The 19,503-nt window shown below is 38.8% G+C and overlaps 1 protein-coding gene across 2 annotated transcripts; it reads right to left on the minus strand.

Moving 5' to 3' along the window:
• Positions 1–2,500: 2,500 nt before the first annotated feature.
• SMPDL3A (sphingomyelin phosphodiesterase acid like 3A) lies at positions 2,501–18,862 on the minus strand. Of its 2 annotated transcripts, XM_015068276.3 has the most exons (8): positions 18,611–18,862; positions 13,428–13,641; positions 12,555–12,699; positions 8,142–8,238; positions 7,228–7,397; positions 6,581–6,761; positions 5,024–5,148; positions 2,501–3,131 (listed from the first exon to the last, which is right to left on the minus strand). In XM_015068276.3, the coding sequence occupies exons 1-8, from the start codon at positions 18,711–18,713 to the stop codon at positions 2,814–2,816; spliced, it is 1,353 nt and encodes a 450-aa protein (XP_014923762.1). In that variant the 5' UTR covers positions 18,714–18,862; the 3' UTR covers positions 2,501–2,813. The 2 variants fall into 2 exon arrangements, with proteins under 2 accessions (XP_014923762.1, XP_026912784.1); XM_027056983.2 differs by lacking the exon at positions 13,428–13,641 and having other exon boundaries at positions 18,611–18,759.
• Positions 18,863–19,503: the final 641 nt, after the last annotated feature.

Raw genomic sequence — 19,503 nt, forward strand, 5'->3', positions numbered from 1 at the left:
CCTTGTGAATCTATAAATCTTACATTCCTTTTTAGAAGGAGAAGAGAAAGCCCACGCCCATCACAGAACAGGAATTAGACCTCTTGCACAACCCTCAGGCAGTGAAAGCTGTAAACAGGCACCATCAAATCTACACAGAATCAGGAAATGTTATATGCCACTGCACCCCTTACTGTTTAACCACCCCTTGCCCTTTTAAAACCCTCTTGGCTAGGGAGAAACCTCAGAGTTGGCTTTTGGATAAGTGTCTGCCTTCTCTCCAGGTGGCCAGCCTTCTGAATAAAGCTCATATTCCTTTCCAATCAACATGTGTCTCTTGAGTATTGACCTTTCAAGCAATGGGCAGCTGAATTTGGGATTCAGTAATAGTAATTGGAAATAACCCACAACAAATAGTGGTAAGATGCTCTGATTTTAGAATGGTAAAATTCATTTAATTACTGATAATATCCCTAAATATTACTTGAAACGTCAGATCATTTATTTCTATTTTAAGGTAAAAGTAACCTGAACACAAAAAAGTATCCTTAAAAAGTGTAGGCTGTAGAATAATGTAGAAAGAGTCCTAATGTTCACTGCCCCAAATCCCAGCAGGTGCATGGAATTTTCTGTCCTGTAATCCTGCAAGTCCAGGCTTGTCCTCTTGCAGAGCTGGGACTCACTGAGTCAGCGCACACCATCTTTGGTTTTCGCCACTTAAAGTTTTTTTTTTTTTTTCTCATATGGCACAAACCTGTTCTCTTAAAACTTCTGTCCATAAGTATATGAATATAAAAATATAGAATGTACCCATTTGACAATACCAAATTAAATATAACTGAGGGGAGGGTGATTTCTAAATAATGTGATTATAAGGGTGCCTGGGTGGCTCAGTCGGTTAAGCGTCCGACTTCGGCTCAGGTCATGATCACGTGGTCCATGAGTTCGAGCCCCCCCTCGGGCTCTGGGCTGATGGCTCAGAGCCTGGAGCCTGTTTCCGATTCTGTGTCTCCCTCCCTCTCTGCCCCTCCCCCGTTCATGCTCTGTCTCTCTCTCTCTCAAAAATAAACAAATGTTTAAAAATAAATAAATAAATAAATAATGTGATTATAACAATGAAGCTTTGCTTTATTTCCACATTCTCACTTCTAAAAAACAAACTAACTTATCTTTTAAATTTTTTTAAATGCTTATTTATTTTTGAGAGAGAGAGAAAGAGAGAGAGAGAGCATGCAAGCAGGGGAGGGGCAGAGAGAGAGGGAGACACAGAATCTGAAGCAGGCCCCAGGCTCTGAGCTGTCAGCACAGAGCCCAATGTGGGGCTCAAACCCATAAACTGCAATATCATGACTTGAGCCAAAGTCAGACACTCAACTGACTGGGCCACCCAGGCACCCTACCAATTTATTTTTTTAACTTAAAAATTAAGGAAATGTTTACCTAATGAATATCGATAGTTTCTTAGATGTTATATTTTTATTTTGTAATGTTTGTGTTCTCAGGCCTTTGAAAATCAGAATAACTTAGTTTCATTATGATGAAATCTTACACGTGTAAGTCAATATTTATTTATTTATTTATTTATTTATTTATTTTGAGAAGGAGAGAGAGTGCACACAAATGGAGGAGGAGCAGAGAGAGAGAGGGAGAGAGAGAGAGAGAGGAGAATCCCAAGTAGGCTCTGCACGTTAGCACAGGCCCAAGGCAGGGCTCGATCTCACCACCGTGAGATCATGACCTGAGCCGAAATCAAGAGTCAGACACTTAACCGAATAAATCACCCAGGCACCCTTCTTTTTCTTTTTTAAGTGAAGTCCAACCAGTCACAGGATAATGAGTTTCACTCTCCTTTTTGATTGACCTAAGGTTGGTGATTGCATATCTTCTTCAGCAAGCCAAAGTATTGAGGTTTCCTAAATCCTAGGCCTCCTCCTCTTCTCTTCTACTTGAATTCTCCCACTTAGCCTGGAAGCAAACAACAGCTTGAGAGAAGCTGTTGAGAGACAGGCAACCATGGGAGAACTCTACACACAATCCCAAAAATAAAAGCTCCTTTTTTATCTTCCCTCAGAATATCGTGGCAAAGAAAATGCCACTGCTGCATCCTAGCGCATTTCTTTGAGAAATATTCATACCTTTCAATTCACTTCAACAATTATTTACTAAGTGCCCATCACCAGGGGAGGATCCAGGCCTTATGCTAGTACTGCAGTTACAATAAGCACAACTTGTGACACTCTGTTCCTTAAAAGTTAGCAGTACTCAAGAGGCCTCTCCTTCACTCATAGAACAAAGACAGATTTGCTCCATTATAGGCAACTCATGTCCTAGGATGTTTCATAAGCCCCAAGTTGGTCTCAACCAGTCCTTGGTGTTTTCCCAACAGTAGATAGTGCACAGAAACAGTGTGGGCCTCAGTTTATACATGAGATTTAAACACTTTCAGCCTCAGTTTACACATGAGTTTTTAACAAAAGTGAATTAAAAGACAGAAAATCATCCTATTAAAAATAATTCATCATGCGTGAGAAGTCATTTGCTTTATTTATATAAATGACAGTTGCAACAAGGGTAAAAATTAGATATAATTCTATAAACTGGAAGACAGGATACTGACATCCAGACATTATTCCTGTAATGGGCAGTTATATATTCAATATAATAAAAATGTAGAATGTTACAAATATCCACATTTGAGGATTATAAAAAAGAAAGCAAAGATAAGAATTCTGCTGGCCCACTCAGTAACCCACAAGATTTATGTAACAGTTCCCACAAACCGATCTCAGAAACAGAACAATGTTACATTTTCTATGAACACAAACAGTTAAGTACTAGGGATAGTGCTTTATATAATATTGTTTGAGGCAATCTTCATAGGAAATATGATCAAGACTCATAATGGCACAAACGTGATAGGACTTACATTCCCCATTGCAAATTGCACTGCTGTCATAACTCACAAAGAAGTAATTGTAGTATTTTATAAACTGCTCACTGTCCAGGACTGCAAATTGCTTAGCTAATGCATACAAACTTTTTGGCTGCAAATCTTCAATGTCATAGGTCTGAGTCAGCATATATTCCAGCTTCCAATCGGATTCTCCCTTTAGATTTGCATCTGTCAGGTTCAAATAATACTGCAACATATCCTACAGCAAAAACAGTCACAAACCCTGGTTCATTCTCTGCCATAGAAAGTACTGCACAGGAAGAAGCGTCCTTATTAGGATTTATGTGACATTCTTAATTTAAAGTTGTAGTCATTTAGAAAAAAGTGAGAACTGTTTTGGTTTGCTTTTTTTTTTTAAGGAATTCCATAGACAAATCTGTATTACTCTTTTTCATTTTAAAAACAATGAAGGAACATATTCTAAACTACACAGAGAGATGTACAAAATACAAAGCTTTGGATTCACACACCTCAGAAGTAACCACTGCTAATAGTTACATATAAATCAGTGGTGTGCTGGAGGTGGCTGGTACCAGCTCACAGAGCCAATTATCAAATTTTTAGGAATCTCGACACTATAATTAAAGTGTTGCTTTTTTTCCCCCCAGTGAACAACTTGTTAAACATTTATCATCACTCCAGTGTATGTCAAGACATAAGTTGTTCTAGACATTATGTACAAAACAAATATAATTATTTAGAATATGTATACCCTATTTACTATCTCTTGGCTTTTTCAAAAAATTAAGCTATACTACGTATGCACTGTTTTGCACTTTTAAAAATAATTAGTGCTATATCAGGGCATCTTTCCATGTCAGTATGTGTATATACATACACACATACATACATATACACATACACACGTATATGTACATGTATACATATATAATATATATATATATGTGTGTGTGTGTGTGTGTGTGTGTGTGTGTGTGTGTATGATGCTCAGATCCAAAAACAGGCAACTAATAGTTGTAAAAAGAATTCAGTCAGTTGTTTTATTTCCTCATTTAATCTAATGTTTACAAATTAAATCTGATTTCCCTTGCCTTATTTTCTTCATAAAAACATGCTCTAAGTGGGGGCGCCTGGGTGGCTCAGTCGGTTAAGCGGCCTACTTCAGCTCAGGTCATGATCTCGTGGTCCATGAGTTCGAGCCCCGCATCGGGCTCTGTGCTGACAGCTCAGAACCTGGAGCCTGTTTCAGATTCTGTGTCTCCCTCTCTCTGACCCTCCCCCGTTCATGCTCTGTCTCTCTCTGTCTCAAAAATAAATAAACGTTAAAAAAAATTAAAAAAAAAACATGCTCTAAGGGACAAGTGAGCTACCTCTTACTAAGTTTATTTAGGAAAAAAAAATGCATTTACATCAATAGAGACTTTAATTGAAAACTCTTTTCAAATGATATTAATTAAAAGGGGCAGTACTCATAAGCAAAAAGCCCAGCCTTTCAATGTTAAATTGGTCTAAAACCTAGTCGTGTACGAGCTCCAGAGAACTTTTGTCTCAAAGATAAATGTCCAACTCATTTTTCTTTACAAAAAAAAAAATGCTGCCAACATGTATTGAGTTCTTACTATAAGCCAAATATTTTTCTAAGTGCTTTACACATATTTGTTCATGTAATCCTCACAGCAATTCTGTGAAGTCAGTAATACTTAGTTTAATCCTCATTTTACAGAGGAATAGACTGGGAATACACAAGGAAATTTGATAAAAGAATGCTTGGGGGAGTATGGTTTCAGAATCTACAGTCACCTTCACAGCTATGTTCTAGAGAAGAGTAATTAATAAATATGGCTTAATGAAAAGTTTCAGTATGTGTACAAGTCCCCAAATCAGGCCCTGCCCAATGTACTGAACAAATGTCAAGTCCTTAGAAGGACAGAAACAACCTCCCAAAGGCTGATCTCATAATGCCCATACTGAGAAAGTGCTGACCAGCCAAATATAAAAAGAAGACAGACATCATGAGATTTCAACATAGAAACAACGTACATAGTTAAGCTGAAAACATTCAACTAAACTATTGAAAACTATAAAGACATGCATAAATGTGGGGGCAATTCCACAATTGTGCCAACTTACCAATAGTTTATAATCATGAGGATCATATTGAAATAGTCTGACGCCAGGATTGTTGGTCAGTTTTTCTGCAACACTCTTCACTGGGGTAACAGCAGGAGCCACAAACAAAGAATTTACTGGTCTTCCTGGACAAAACATATGTACATAAACATATTTTTTAATTGAGTTTATCTTTATTAAAAATATAAACAAATTCGAGATTAAGAGATTAACAGACATAACAGCCAAATGATGTATGATCCTTGATGAATCCTGACTTGAAACAACTATAAAGGGACACTTTTGAGAAAACAGAGGAATTTTTATTATGGATTGGTATTAGATGATACTGAAAAATTACTGTTGCTCTTGTTAGGTAGGTAAGTGAACCGTATTAGTATGTAAATTATATAATTAGCCATGTAGTTAATGACAACTGACCAAATGACAATTAGATTATGTGAATTAGCCATATATTTTAGCAATGTATACAGTAGCATGTAGGCTAAAATGGATCTAATGTTTGAGATTTACTTTCAAATACTTGAGAAAAAGAAAAAAGAATAAAGAAGTGAATAGGTAAAGCAAATGTGGCAAAATCCTGATAGATGTTAAATATAAGTGATGGTATGTGGGTGGGGGGGGCATTGTTTAATTATTCTCTTTTAGGTGTATTTGAAAATTTTCATAATAACAAAATCTAAGTTATCACAGGTATATACACACACATACACACAAATACAAAACTAGTTTGTTCTGTACATCTACCTAAAACAATATGCCAATAATTACATAATAAGAACCTGATTGGGGTCACCATGCTTTTATACATATCTATTACAGGACTGAATTTCTGAGTAAAAAAGCTATCAGATGCTGAAAAATGGTCATTTTTTACCAAGCCTACTTTTTGTAGGTGAAAGAGGTAAAGCATTTTGAAAATTTTCCCCAATTGCTGAAAAAAATACATACTGATTTTTTTTTTTCCTGGCTGACTATTCTAAAATAAGAACCCTTATTTGGTTAACTCCCAGTTTCCTGTCCTCGTGAAGAGGTCATCTTTAAAAATAGGTAATCATTGTTTTGTTTGATGCTGAGATTCTCCTATTCTTATCTTTTAATTCTGAGTAGATGACAATGTTGATTATCCCTTAAAATTAAGTGTTTGATCTATTTTAAACCAGTGGTGAATTCTGCTTTTCTCTTCAAATTCTGAGAAGTAAAACAAGTCATATAAAAAGACACTTGAGTCTAGGAAGTAAATAATGAACAGCGGTATTTCTCTAAACTTGAGAATCTAAAAGAAAAGTTGAGTGAGCTAAGGGTTTCCGAGCCTTTTTTGTTGATAGCTATCAAATGCTGGTGGCCCCATGGAGCAAATAGGGAGACACCCAACTGCAGGCCTAAATAGGAATTCGACACTTGCCTTACAAACACACAAGATATTCAGAAAAATCTGGTGCTGGCAGGTTGATTTAATGAAACTTGTAATTTACTGGTTCAGTAAAAATTACTGGATATTCACTGCTTTGCTCTAGCATCTTGGATTGGGAAAATGCACACAGAACAGCATATTACCTTTTTTATCAGAAAGCACCATAATACTATCTCTGTGAGTGTGTCCATAAAATTGTCCTGCAATGACATTGCTGTATCTTCTAAAAATATCTATCAATTTCTCATTATACAATTCTCTCATTGATGTGATGTTCCTTGAATGGGGCACATATCCTACTGGGATATGTGCTATGATGTACACCTGGAGAAAGAAACATAATGAGGACTAATGAGTATCTTTTTGCACGTGTATCATAACCAAATGACATTTAGATATCCAAGATTAAAAGTACTGTATATTAATTAAAATTTAGAAAGCAAATATACCATCTCTCCTATTACCAAAAAAAAAAAACGATGAAATTATAAAACTATTAGTATCATTCTACTTGCATTTGACTCACTTAAATTACACTGTTGATGATATATAGTAACTGTGATCTTGGTCACAATTTTTTTTTAATCAACAGATGTCAATCAGTCATCAAAGCATTAAAAGCAAAGCAAAATAAAACAAACACAGCAGATTTAATTAAACCGTAAGGTGTTTCATGCGAAAACACCTTCAAATTTTAATATCTTTATTAATAGCTGACCCCACTTGAGTTAATAAATACACAAATTTAGCCCCTGTTTATCCCCAGATGATTTTAGTCTCTGGGATCTACCTTCTCCTTATTTTGCTGAGAGGTGTTCAGTGTCTTTTCTAGCCATTCAAACTGACTTGCTGGGTCAGTCTTATTCAGAGTCATGATATTTGGGCCGTAGTACAAGTTTGTGTTTAGACTGATGATCCTAAGGTTCAGATTAGGTGAAACTTTCTGTGAATAAAAGCCACCTACAAAAACAAATTTAAGACACACTCTAGAAAAACACGTACACAGATTCACAGTGACTATGAAAGCAAACTCTTAATTATGGTTTACAAGCCAGTCAGGGAGGTGATACTTATTTCTCATTATTTAGTTTGTGCATACATAGGTTGTCATTAAATAAGAATCACTTACTGAAAACCTACTGTGTGCCAGATCCAGTGGTGGGACTTCCACATACTGACCTACCAACAGTTGTATCCGATATTCAGATGAAAATGATATTGGCACTAGGTCATGAGGTGTCAAATTTTAGAAAAGAAACATTAATGCATCAACTCCTACTTTTGCCTGTTTGGGGAGTTAAGATGAGAGATATAGTGAAGTACAAAATGCAAAAGTAGGAACACATGTGGACCGTGCCAAAGACTACTATGGGAGAGATGTCAGATAAACCAGACCTGCTACAGTCTTAGTAGGAATGAGACTTAAAGGCAAAATCGCCCTCACACCTGTGAGCCGGTGGTGGTAACACCCAAGGTTCTGCTGCAGTGGTACTTTTGGAGCTAGCACCTGATCTTGGACCTGCTCTCTTTGCCCTGGGCCCACTCACCATCCATGCCTCTCCACAGCTTTCAAACATGACTTACAGCCTCCAAAGAAACGGGCACATCCAGAATGAACACACCCAAGCAAACATTAAAGATCTTAGTCTGAACAACATGAATAACAATAGAGACAAAATAAGGATGAATAAATCTTTCACTTACCTTTCCTTAAAGTATGAATAGCTTCTTCGTCCAACCAGGGCTCCCAGAGATTTGCTACTGCATTGTACACCTTGCTGGTGACTACGGGCAGTTGATCCTGGCCACAAACAATACAATCCACCATTGAAACTTTAAAGATACATAGATTAACTAATTTAAACATTACTTGAGCATTTACTACTATATGAGACATCTGGAGAGGCAAGGATGAGTACTAGATAGGCTTCATCTTCAAGGAATGTATAACTTCGTTAAAGAGACAAAAAAAATATAATCAATCACCTGTCAGACAATGTGCCAGGTGCCATCACAGAGGTTCTAGCAGGGTAGAAGCATGAACAATCGAGTCCGGCCCAGAGAGTCAGGGAGGGAAAGTGAAGAAAGCACATCAACCTGCCCTTGAATAATGATTTCATCATGTTGGCAAGAAAGGGCATCAAAGTAAAGACAATGGTCCAGACACCAACACTCACAGTGCTATACACAGAAAAAAGCACTTGTGCCACGTGGCCAGGATATAGGACGGACATGGGAGTGTGCTCATTAAAGAGAAACAGAGGCAGGTGTGAGCCTGAACACACAGGGCCTGGAACAGCACACTGAGAGAATGGAGAAAATTTCATGATTTTAGAATTAAACAAAGTCTTCTGAAATGTTCACACCAGTATAAAGCTTTTGAACTTTCTGAATGAAGACTGACAACCACATGCTTTTGATTTGGAGAAGTCTCTTTATATGAACATGTTTTGGTTTTTTGTAAGCAATGTATACATAAAACATTTTTATCATCATAAAGTATTTTTATCCTCCTATTTTATCACATTATAATAAAGGATCTTAGCTCTGCGGGGCACCTGGGTGGCTCAGTCGGTTAAACGTCCAACTTCAGCTCAGGTCATGATCTCACGGTTCGTGAGTTCGAACCCGGTGTCCGGCTCTGTGCTGACAGCCGAGAGCCTGAAGCCTGCTTCGCATTCTGTCTCCCTCTCTCTGTGCCCCTCCCCCCGCTCATGCTCACAATCTGTCTCTGTCAAAAATAAATAAACTTAAAAAAATTTTTTTAAGGATCTTTAAGGAAGAAAAAAATACCCCAAACTTTAAGAAAGTATATACTGAGGGACACCTGGGTGTCTCAGTCAGTTGCGTGAACAAGCCCTGACTTTGATTCAGGTCATGATCTCATGGTTGTGAGACTGAGTCCCGTGTCGGGCTCCATGCCCAGCATGGAGCCTGCTTGGGATTTTCTCTCCCTCTCTCTGCCTCTCTCTCTCTTTCTCTCTCTCGATATCTCTAATAATAAAAATAAAATAATAATAATTTTAAATTTAAAATAAATTTAAAAAAAGAAAGTGCATACTGAATAAAAATCCAAAAATCACTTCTGAAATTAAATAATTATTCCTATTTTCTTGTTTTAAAAATTATATTAATAAACAGAAGCCATTTCCTTCACACTCCTCCTTTTCCTCTGTATATTAGTGACATAGATCTATTTCTTAAAGTAATTTTCCCATCAGCACTAGTTAAAATGCTTATTTATTTTCCAAGATGACACCCAAGTCACATTAGTTCCTAATACATATGCCTAATACACGATGAAAACAGAAATACATTCAGGGAAAGTAATAACTAAATGACTTGTTCTAACTAGAACTATTAGTATATTTTTAATTTGTGTTAGATATCAGACTCCTCTGTCTGAAAAGTATACTGAATACTAAAAATTATGACTTATAGGCCAACCCAGATTCTGATTAAAACTTGGTCACATGATCATCATCAAAAATCTGAAAGTGTTAGCCATGTGTATCCCAAGGTATTGGGATAGATGCCAAAATACTGGAATGGTCATATGAAATCTTAAAATTATATAAAATTACTGTAGAGTTTCCTCTCAATTTTAGTTATGAGAAATGTGAGCATCAGAGAAGTTAGATGATTCATCCAGGGACAGCTGGTCAGTTCCAGGGTTGGTCTAAATTCCAGGTCTTTCCAGTGTCACTCCTATGTCCAATTATTAATTGTACCATGCCATCATCTCAATCCTCTTTGGCTGTGACATGCGCAGTGCCAAGAAATGAGGTATAATGGGAAGTGACCCACCCATAAGTTTGGTGGCGCCAGTCTTGCCAGTGTAGGAGTAAATGAGGACCCTGGCCCAGACTGCCTCCTTGGGCGGCAACTGGAAGGAGTCCCTAGGCTGCCCACACTAATATCTACTTCTGATGTAATGGGTGGGGACATGCATCTACATATGCATGTTTAGGTAGCTATGTTTATGTGTATGTTTATGAGATTTTAATGGAGAAATAATACTTATTAAAGTATCTGCTTGATTTGTTACTAACAGTTTTGTTACTAACATTCACCAGAATTCCATCTCGGCTAACAGTCTGTAGGAGAGTTTGTTGTGGGGCTTTCATGTTACATTGACATTCCTGAAACTGGCGTGGAAGGGTGGAAGCAGAATAATAGAAAGAAGATTTTCAGATATAAAGTCACAAGCTAGAAAGACAAAAAAATTAACTCTTTAAGGTATACGGGCTGCCCAATTTACCCAAGCTATACATACGATAGGATATATTTTAGAATTTGTATATTATCTATTATCTGTGAATCACTATAAGATTTGACTTCACAAAGACAGAAATAAAAGTAAAATAAAACAAATCCCCAAAGGAGTTAGGGAAAACGTATCCCACATGTTGCTGCTTACTGCTCCAATAACTACCACTCCACTTATTGAGGGCATAATATGTACCAGGTAGAAAGCTACGCCCTATTCATGTAATATCACTAATTCTCACAGAAACTTCTGAGGGTGGGTGTTATTGCTCCTATTTACAAATGAGTGACTTATGGGTCAAGGACATTAAGCGAATTATCCAAGTTGGCCAAGCTATCAGGAGCAGGGCAGGATGAAGCTTTACATTCTAGTAAATACGACTCTAAACCCCACATGTTCTCCACTATGTCAATCTGTCTGTCACCTAAAGCATATAAAAAACAATGTGGGTAGCTCCTGGTTTCTAGAGATTGTTCATCCCCAAGCATCTTCCCTGTGTGGTCTCACATCTCAATAGTAACAAAGTTGACCACTGGTTTAGAGGATGACTCACAAAGACTAACACATTGTTCATCTCAAGCCCAGAGGCCAGTGCCAAAAAGTTACTTGAAACAAGTTCATCCTAGAGCACAATGTCTCAAAATCCCTGTATTTAGGTGATCAAAATGCTCATTAAGCATTCTTGTGGCCTGAGATGGAAAAGATATTCTAAGCAAGAAGATAAATCTAGACAGAGAGGCATGAAAGTAAATATTGTGTTCAGGAATACTGAGTAAGTTAATCTGGCAAGAACAAGGGATGTATGAAAGAATGTTAGTCTAATTGAACACAAAACATCCAGGATGTGGGCTCTATCACTACGCGATTGTGAGCACTTGAACAAGCAACTTGACATTTTGGAGACTCAGTTTTCTCATCCATAAAATGAAGAGTTGATCTAGACTAAGGGTCACCAAACTTTTCCTATATAGGGCCAAATAATAAATATTTTAAGCTTATGGGCCATATGGTCTCTCTTGCCACAATTCTACTCTGCTGTTCTAGTGCAAAATCAGAAATCAGCCACAGGCAATACAGAAAGAATAGCCATGGCTCTGTTCTAATAAAACTTTATTAACAAAAGCAAGTGGTAGGCCAAATTTGGACCACAGGTCGTAGTGTGTCAAGTCCTGGACTAAAACACTAAAACTCTGAGATATCTTGAATCTGTCCAAATCTAAGATTCTACACCTACTATAACAGGACCCTCCAGCCAGGGCTAGTATCCGACCGTTATGCACAGGCTATTTAACAAACCGCCACACTGATAGGTTAAGGCCTGGGCTTATCGGTCATCATATATTCTAAACACAATCTCGGTCTTGAGTTTTATCTTAATCAGATAAACTGGACCCAAACAGGAACTTCCCTCTTTGGTTCTTATGACAGTTTGCTATGATCAGAGTGTGGAGAGCTTTGTCTGCCTAAGAGAAGTTCTGAAAAATGTAAACATTTGTCAATATCAACCTTCCTTGCCAACCTTTATCATAAAATGTGAATGAACAACACTGTTATTCAAAAGAAAGTAGAAACTGAGGAAGATTATGAGGGAAAACAAGAATCAGTAATCCACAAACTAGGCAATTTGCTTCCAAAACTCACTATGGACATATCTTTTTATGGATTAGGGAGAATCACTTTAAAGTCCCCAAAGCACTTGTCTTACCTTCTTCAGTGGTTATTAACAGTGCACTCTACCTCCATGAGCCCCACTCCCACGTCTTATCATCAGCTAGTTATTGTCAGAATTTTGACAGTACTAATGGGAAAATTCCTTGAAACACTTTTGGAGTTTACATCAAATTTACCTGTGGCCAATAGTCATGATTACCCAGTGCAGGGAAAACCTGGAGATTTGGAAAGACACTCTGGATGGTGGTTGTCATATTAGCAATCACATTTATGACTGAGTCTGTTGAGAGTTCATGCACAGGAACGTGAGGTGGGCTATCTCTGCAAAGGAGACAGAATCATAGCAAAATCAACTTCTATAAAAAGTCACTAGACATGCATGATGCCTGGTTGTATTATCATTGCACACTTCCATGATAAAACAACAGATGATTATTAAAAGAGCTGATAAACTACTCTTCCTTTATCTTTCTCCCACAGAGTATCCCATTTTAAAAACTGTGTAATACAACAGATAAGCAGGAAATCTCAGCCTATGACACTGCTTGACTGAAGATTTGTGAGAGGCAAATAGTTGAGCAATTAAAAGCACAGATTCCAGAGCTAAAATGCCTGGATTCAAATTCCAGCTTTGCCATTTACTAGCTGTGTACACTTGAACAAGTTACTTAGATGCCCAGCCTTCATTTCTTCATCTGTAAAATGGGGATAATAATATCAAATGCAAATGTTAAATGAGGTATAATTTAAACATTAGTTAAATAGCACCGGTCATTACTGCACGCATAGGGAATACAAACCTTATCACTCTGTCATGACAGATAGAATTAATTAATTATGCCACCAGAAGATAATGTTTACAAAATTGCTATTCTCTATCTCTGCCCTTTGCCCACTTGTGCCCTCTCTCTCTCAAAAAAGAAAAAAACAGAAACAAAAACAAAACAAAACCTAATTAATTAATATTCATAGGAATTCAGCATTCTAATGAAGCTTAGGTCACTGTAGATAAATATTGAGCAACTAACAGTATTTATATACTCACTTACCCTGTCCATATCATGAAAGATGCTTCTTGTCCTGAATTTTTAATGAAATCAAATGCTGACAAAATAAGGTAATATGGAGAATCACACAGAACATCTCCAAAAGGACCAGGATTGGAGGCATTTGCGCCTTTAGATGAAGCACACACTTTGGTGTGGTCATCTGTGATGTGGTAAGTAGGGTCTAAGTGTAAATCAGTCACATGCCAAAACTGTCCTGTTGATTAGAAAAGAAATGGTGTTAAATCTACTTCCCTTTAGGTATTCCCATACACATATTTACAGTAAGACTGGAGACAGTTACTCCTCCCTGTGATGGAGTAAAACCCTAGTAATTTAAATGTTCATTTGCCCTGAAAGTAAATACAATACTTTCCTGTCAGTAGATGAGGGTCTCAAAGATAGTGGGAAGAATTTACTAAAATTTACTATTTACATGGGTCAGAACCGATGAGCTCACTGACGGCGTGCCTACATAAAAAAGACTATGTAACAAACGTAAATTGCATAATGAAATACTTCAGATGGGTCAATAATAATATTGTGTATTAATAGTATGTTTTCTTCCTTGCAGAATTTATGGTTTTAGAATTTATTTATGTGCTTCTTGTGGAAAAACTGACATAGAAACATGATGTGGTCTGTTTGGGTTACAGAGTGGATAGATTGCAAAATCAGAAACTAAATCTCACTCCTAAGTTCTTGTAAAACCTGGCCTCTCAACATTAATGGAAAAAGAGTATAAATGTTTAATACTAGCTTTAAACCAAAAGTAGGAATTTCCAGAGGCTCTTAAAAGCTACTAAATATAGGAACATCTTCTAGCATACACTTGTATCAAATGTTAATAATGTTAAGGAAAGCATTTGTTAAAGAGGATGCTTCCATTCGGTTTTCAGTGAGAAACCTGGAACCCATTTGATACCATGGGAAAGATTCTTTAATTGAAGGAAATAGTAGTACTAATATTCAGAGTAGTGTCTCTCTTTATTAAGCATTTGTGCCAGGCATTATAATAAAGAAACTAAATATACTATGCCATTTTATTCTCGAAACCACTCTCTTGAAGTAGGAATCACTGTTCTCATTTTAGAGAGGAGAAATGAAAGCTGGGTCCATTAGGAAATCTGCTCAGGTATACACAGCTAATAAACAGCACAGTCACAATCTGAGCCCCACTTCGAAAGGCCCTCCAGCTTGCGTATACATAAGTTACATATATCTTCTATGATTTTGCTGCCTTCTCATATGCAATTAATAAATTATTTTAGTACTGAGGCTTTTTCACACTTTGAATTTGGAGTTTACTCTGATTATGACTAATTTATATCAGAAATGACATAGCAGCACATACTACACCAGAAACATGGAGCAAACAAGTAGAATGCAAACTTTTATCTATCTATACAAAGATGATAAAAGCTAAGTATGTATATGAGCAAACACCTGAATAGGACCCAAAGCTGGGATAAGAAAGTAAGAAACTGAAAACTGTTAATTTGTTAGGGTGGAAACGTTAAGTTGTATTTGGGTTGTTTTTTCTCCACAACATTATTATGATTTTATAACATATTTAAGTTCACAGCTAAGACATGGTAGACAAAAGATCCAGAAGAAAGTAGACATAAAACAGTCTTTATGATCAATTACTTTGTATCCTATGCCCATTTGAAAATACATGCCAAGAGTAATTTATTTTCTTCTTTAATGCAGAAAATACTCCAGCTTCCATTTCTAGCCCAGACTTACTGTATCCAACACACAAAGTGAGGTTGACAAATAGCTCAGAATCATCCTGGAGGCTGTCCTTCCTTGAGGTATAAATATATAGTGCATCTCAATTTTATTTAAACATGTTTTTAATGATTTGTAGAATATTAAGGTATAATAAGCTATACACAGAACAGTATAGTGTTATGGTTAAGATGGGGAACTCCAGAGTCAGACTACCTGACTTCAAATCCAAGCTCTATTTACTAATCTAGCTGTGTGATCCTGGCTTGTTTTATCTGCAAAATGGGAAGAATATTACTGCCTTCTGTATGAGGGTTAAGTGACTTGGTAGAAGTAAAGCTCTTAGAACATACCTGGCATCTAGTAACCTCAGTGTTAGTTATACTGTTAATATTTTGATGGGGCACCTGGGTGGCTCAGTCAGTTAAGTGTCTGACTTCAGCTCAGGTCATGATCTCATGGTTCGTGAGTTCAAGCCCCACGTTGGGCTCAGAGCCTGAAGGCTGCTTCAGATTCTGTGTCTCCCTCTCTCTCTCTCTCTCTCTCTGTCCCTCCCCTGCTCACGCTCTCTCTCTCACAAAAATAAACATTAAAAAAAAAAAGTTATACTGTTTTTATTTTGTAACCCTAAGCTTGAATTTGAGATGGAACTTCTTCATTTCCAAGTAATACTTAAAATTTATCAGGTACTTACTGTAAGTTTAGTACCTTTTTTATGTTTTACATGTATTAACTCATCATTATTTTCATTTTAAAGATAAGGACACAGAGATTAAGTCCAAGTCACATGTGTCATACACAACAGAGTCAAGATAGAGATTCAGGAAGTCTGATTCCGGATTCCATGCTGTTCTTAACCACTGTATCACTTGCCTCTATGTGTGCTCACATTCAACTGTCCTTCCGTGTCACTCGCCTCACGTAAAATACATAACACCTACATGAGATACTGTGACAATTAAGGGACATGAGATAATAAGTATACTAAAATTTTATAAACCAAAACTGGAAACACATTAAGAATACATCTCCAGTACCTAGATTTGTATGTCCTCAGCATCTAGAACATGACCTATAGTAGGCCCTCAGTAAACATTCCTTAATGAGGCACAGGCAGATTTCAGGATTTCCTCAAGATCACATGGTGACTCATTAATGAGAGCTGAACTAGAACCAGTCCCTCCAGACTCCCAGTCTAGCACCCTTTCCACTACACTGCACCACCAGACAGATAAGTGAGGAGGTAATTATTTAGATGCACTGAAGAAAGTCTTTAAATAGAAGCCAAGAGGAGTTCTGACAGGTTCTTAACCTGGGATTTATGAATAATGAACCTCTGGAGGCCTCACCTTCCACTTCTAATGAAATTATATATAAAGTGCTGTGTGTGTGTGTGTGTGTGTGTGTGTGTGTGTGTCTAAGGCCACAGACCTGGCCTTTGGCCAAGCCCTACTCCACTACAGATTCTTTGATTTGTGGTCCAAAGTTCATTTCACCACACAATGATTTCTTTCTTGTTCTGCAGATAACCTTTAAGAAGATTTCCACAAATGTATGTGTGTATACATGTGTGTGTTGTTAATATACCTAGATAAATGCTCAACATTATATACCAAAAAAACTTATGGTTTAGCTAAAAAAAATTGTAATTTATCCTAAAAAAAACCTAGTAAACAATAATTCAGATGTTTAGACACATCTGAATTGTTTAAAATAGGTATTTTTGGTTTTTTGTTTATAATGTCAGTTCCTACCAAATACCTCAGCAGGCCTTGACCTACTAACTCTAATCAGAGATGTGGACAAACACACCCAGGTGAAGTCTCCTGGGTTGTTGTCCTCTGACCACTGAGACTTGACAGAACAGAAAGTTGAGACTGGGAATTTACACACACACACACACACACACACACACACACACACACACACCAATTAAGCACAGAACAGTCATGGTGAGTGTTATAAAGGAAGCATTTCCGGATGGGGTCAGGTGAAGAGAGAGAGTGTCACATCAAGTAGAAAACATGTAAAATAATATAGCCAATGTGAAACTGCTGAGTCAACACTTCAGCAAGTCTCTGAACCCCATCCCTTCCTCCTCCCTAAGTGACTCAGCCTTCTAGTTTCCATATGAAAACGGGGAGGTGTAAGTGGAGCTGCCCTAGACACCACAAAGTTGTTGCTGAGGACTTAAGCAATCACGTCCTTAAAACCAAACAGTAAATTTGCCAATGGGTATTCCCAATGGGTAGCAACCTGGGACATTTTATTTCAAAATCCTGAACAGTCACCTAACTAAAGAAAAACAACACAAGCTTCAATAAAAGCAGAAACCAACACACATAAGTATTTGGGGATAATTTCTCGTTACGACTGACAGTTAAGAAACCAGATTCACAGTCCTTGCTTTTAACCTGACAGCTGAGTCACAAGAACTTGGCTCTCACGCAAAGAGGAGGTATTTTTTTCAGAGCATTTCCAGAGCCTTGTGAGAAAGCAAGAGCGTCAGAGAACAGCACCAAGCACTGTGCTAAGTTTCAGAGGCAGCTAAGTCCCCAAACACAGAACAGAATTCCACCTATCAAAACTTCCCCCCTCTAAAGAACAGAACAATTCTTTTCAAAGGGTGTCAGGCAGGTGGGGTTACCTTTACCTTTGAAAGGGAAGGCTCAAAAGGCACCCTAAAGTCTAAAATTTGTTTAACAGGTTGTTGGGTCCCAATTCTGAGTTTCATATTCCATAGGTCTGGAGTGGGCTGAAAACCTGCATTTCTAAGAAGTTTGGGTGACGCTGATGCTGCTGGTCCCAGGCGGACCACAAAAGGGATTGCATTAAACTTGTCAAGTATGATTAAAATTGATCCCGCCCACAGAGAGTCCGGTAACATCCAGGTAAAGTGAAATAAAGGCCCCACGAGTTCTAACGTAGACTAAGAGGTGAGTAGCACCGAGACTCTGGCAGGAGGAGTAAGAAGAAAAGGCCAACAAACCCGGCGGGCAGGACAGAAGATACTAGAAGTCCCACTGAAATGTACACCCCTATGGGGAAGAGGAAGCTCCGTACTCCCCGTGCTCTGGGCAGATTAGGGCCCGTGGGAACGAGGGACATCCAACTTCTAGCTTCGGTTCTGCTTGAGACGTGCACATTTCCTTCCTCCCGCCCCCGGAACAAACGCGCAGTGGAACCTAGTCTCCCGCAGCTCCTTGCAGCGCCCCCACTGGCCAAGGGTACTTTCTCCAGCCACCTGGACCTCCCGCTGGTCGCCTGGCGCTCTCCTCCCGCAGTCGCCCTCGCCCTCCCCGCGCCCGGCGCGTCTGGCTCCCCTCCCCTCCACTCCCTGGAGCCTCGGCCGCGGCGCACTGCTGCCCCCACGCACTTTTCCAGACTTCGCGCTGGCGCTTTGGCCCGTTGTTCTCGGGCAGCTCCCGGGAGGGAAGGGGTCGCGGACTCACCCACAGCCGGAGCTGAACTCTCGGGCGCCAGGGGCAGCCCGAACCCGGGACTGCCACGCCAGGCGAGCAACAGGCAGCAGACAAGCGCGCCCAGCAGAGCCATCACGGGTCAAAGCCACGGGCCTGGGAGACGGAGGCTGTCTGGCTTGGGGGTGGAGAGAAGGCAGAAGAAGGGTGAGGGTGTAGACGCCCTGCAGTCACGTGCGAGGGTAGATTCCGCAAAAGGTCAGTTCGTTTGACCTTCAGTGACTGTCTAGCGATGATCTGCCCTCTTATGCCTTCCGTCAATGACTGGCCAGGGAAGGAATGTGCTTGGGCAAACTTCAAGCAGATCATCTTCCCTAAATGCTGCCTGGCCTTAAACAGATGGGGCTCCGCTGCAGAAGACATGCAGAGAACCTTGAAGTATGAGAATTTGGAGGAGGGCAGCAGAAGTTTTGGATAGCACAGCTATCTCAAAGGGCGGTCCCTGGACTAGAAGCATCAGCACTACCTGGGAATTTTAGTAAGAAATGAAAATTTTTAGGTCCTATCCCAGACCAATTATATCAAAAACTCAGGAAGGAGCGTAAAAATGGTCCAGTAATTTGTGTTTTTAATAGCCCTCCAGGTGATGCTAAAGTGATGGTGATGTTTGAGAACCACTGCTCAAAGACACAGGATTTTAGGGGCTTTTGGGTGGCTCAGTCGGTTGAGTGTCTGACTTCCACTCAGGTCATGATCTCAGGGTTGGTGGGTTTCAACTGGCAGAGGGCTCTGTGCTGACAGCTCAGAGCCTGGAGCCTGTTGTGGATTCTGTGGCTCCCTCTCTCTCTGCCCCTCCCCTGCTCACACTCTGCCCCTCTCTCCCTCTCTCTCAAAAATAAAAAAACATTTAAAAAATTTTTTAAAAA

Source organism: Acinonyx jubatus, chromosome B2 (assembly GCF_027475565.1).
Source record: "Acinonyx jubatus isolate Ajub_Pintada_27869175 chromosome B2, VMU_Ajub_asm_v1.0, whole genome shotgun sequence".
NCBI lineage: Eukaryota > Metazoa > Chordata > Mammalia > Carnivora > Felidae > Acinonyx > Acinonyx jubatus.

What these genes read in the sequence shown, in the direction of transcription:
- SMPDL3A (XM_015068276.3), bottom strand. Translation starts at nt 18,713, where the DNA reads ATGGCTCTGCTGGGCGCGCTTGTCTGCTGCCTGTTGCTCGCCTGGCGT. An exon ending in GAGTTCAGCTCCGGCTGTGG is followed by an intron (nt 13,642 to 18,610) that starts GTGAGTCCGCGA and finishes TCTAATCAACAG; the next exon opens with GACAGTTTTGGCATGTGACT. An exon ending in CTCATGATTATAAACTATTG is followed by an intron (nt 3,132 to 5,023) that starts GTAAGTTGGCAC and finishes TTTTTGCTGTAG; the next exon opens with GATATGTTGCAGTATTATTT.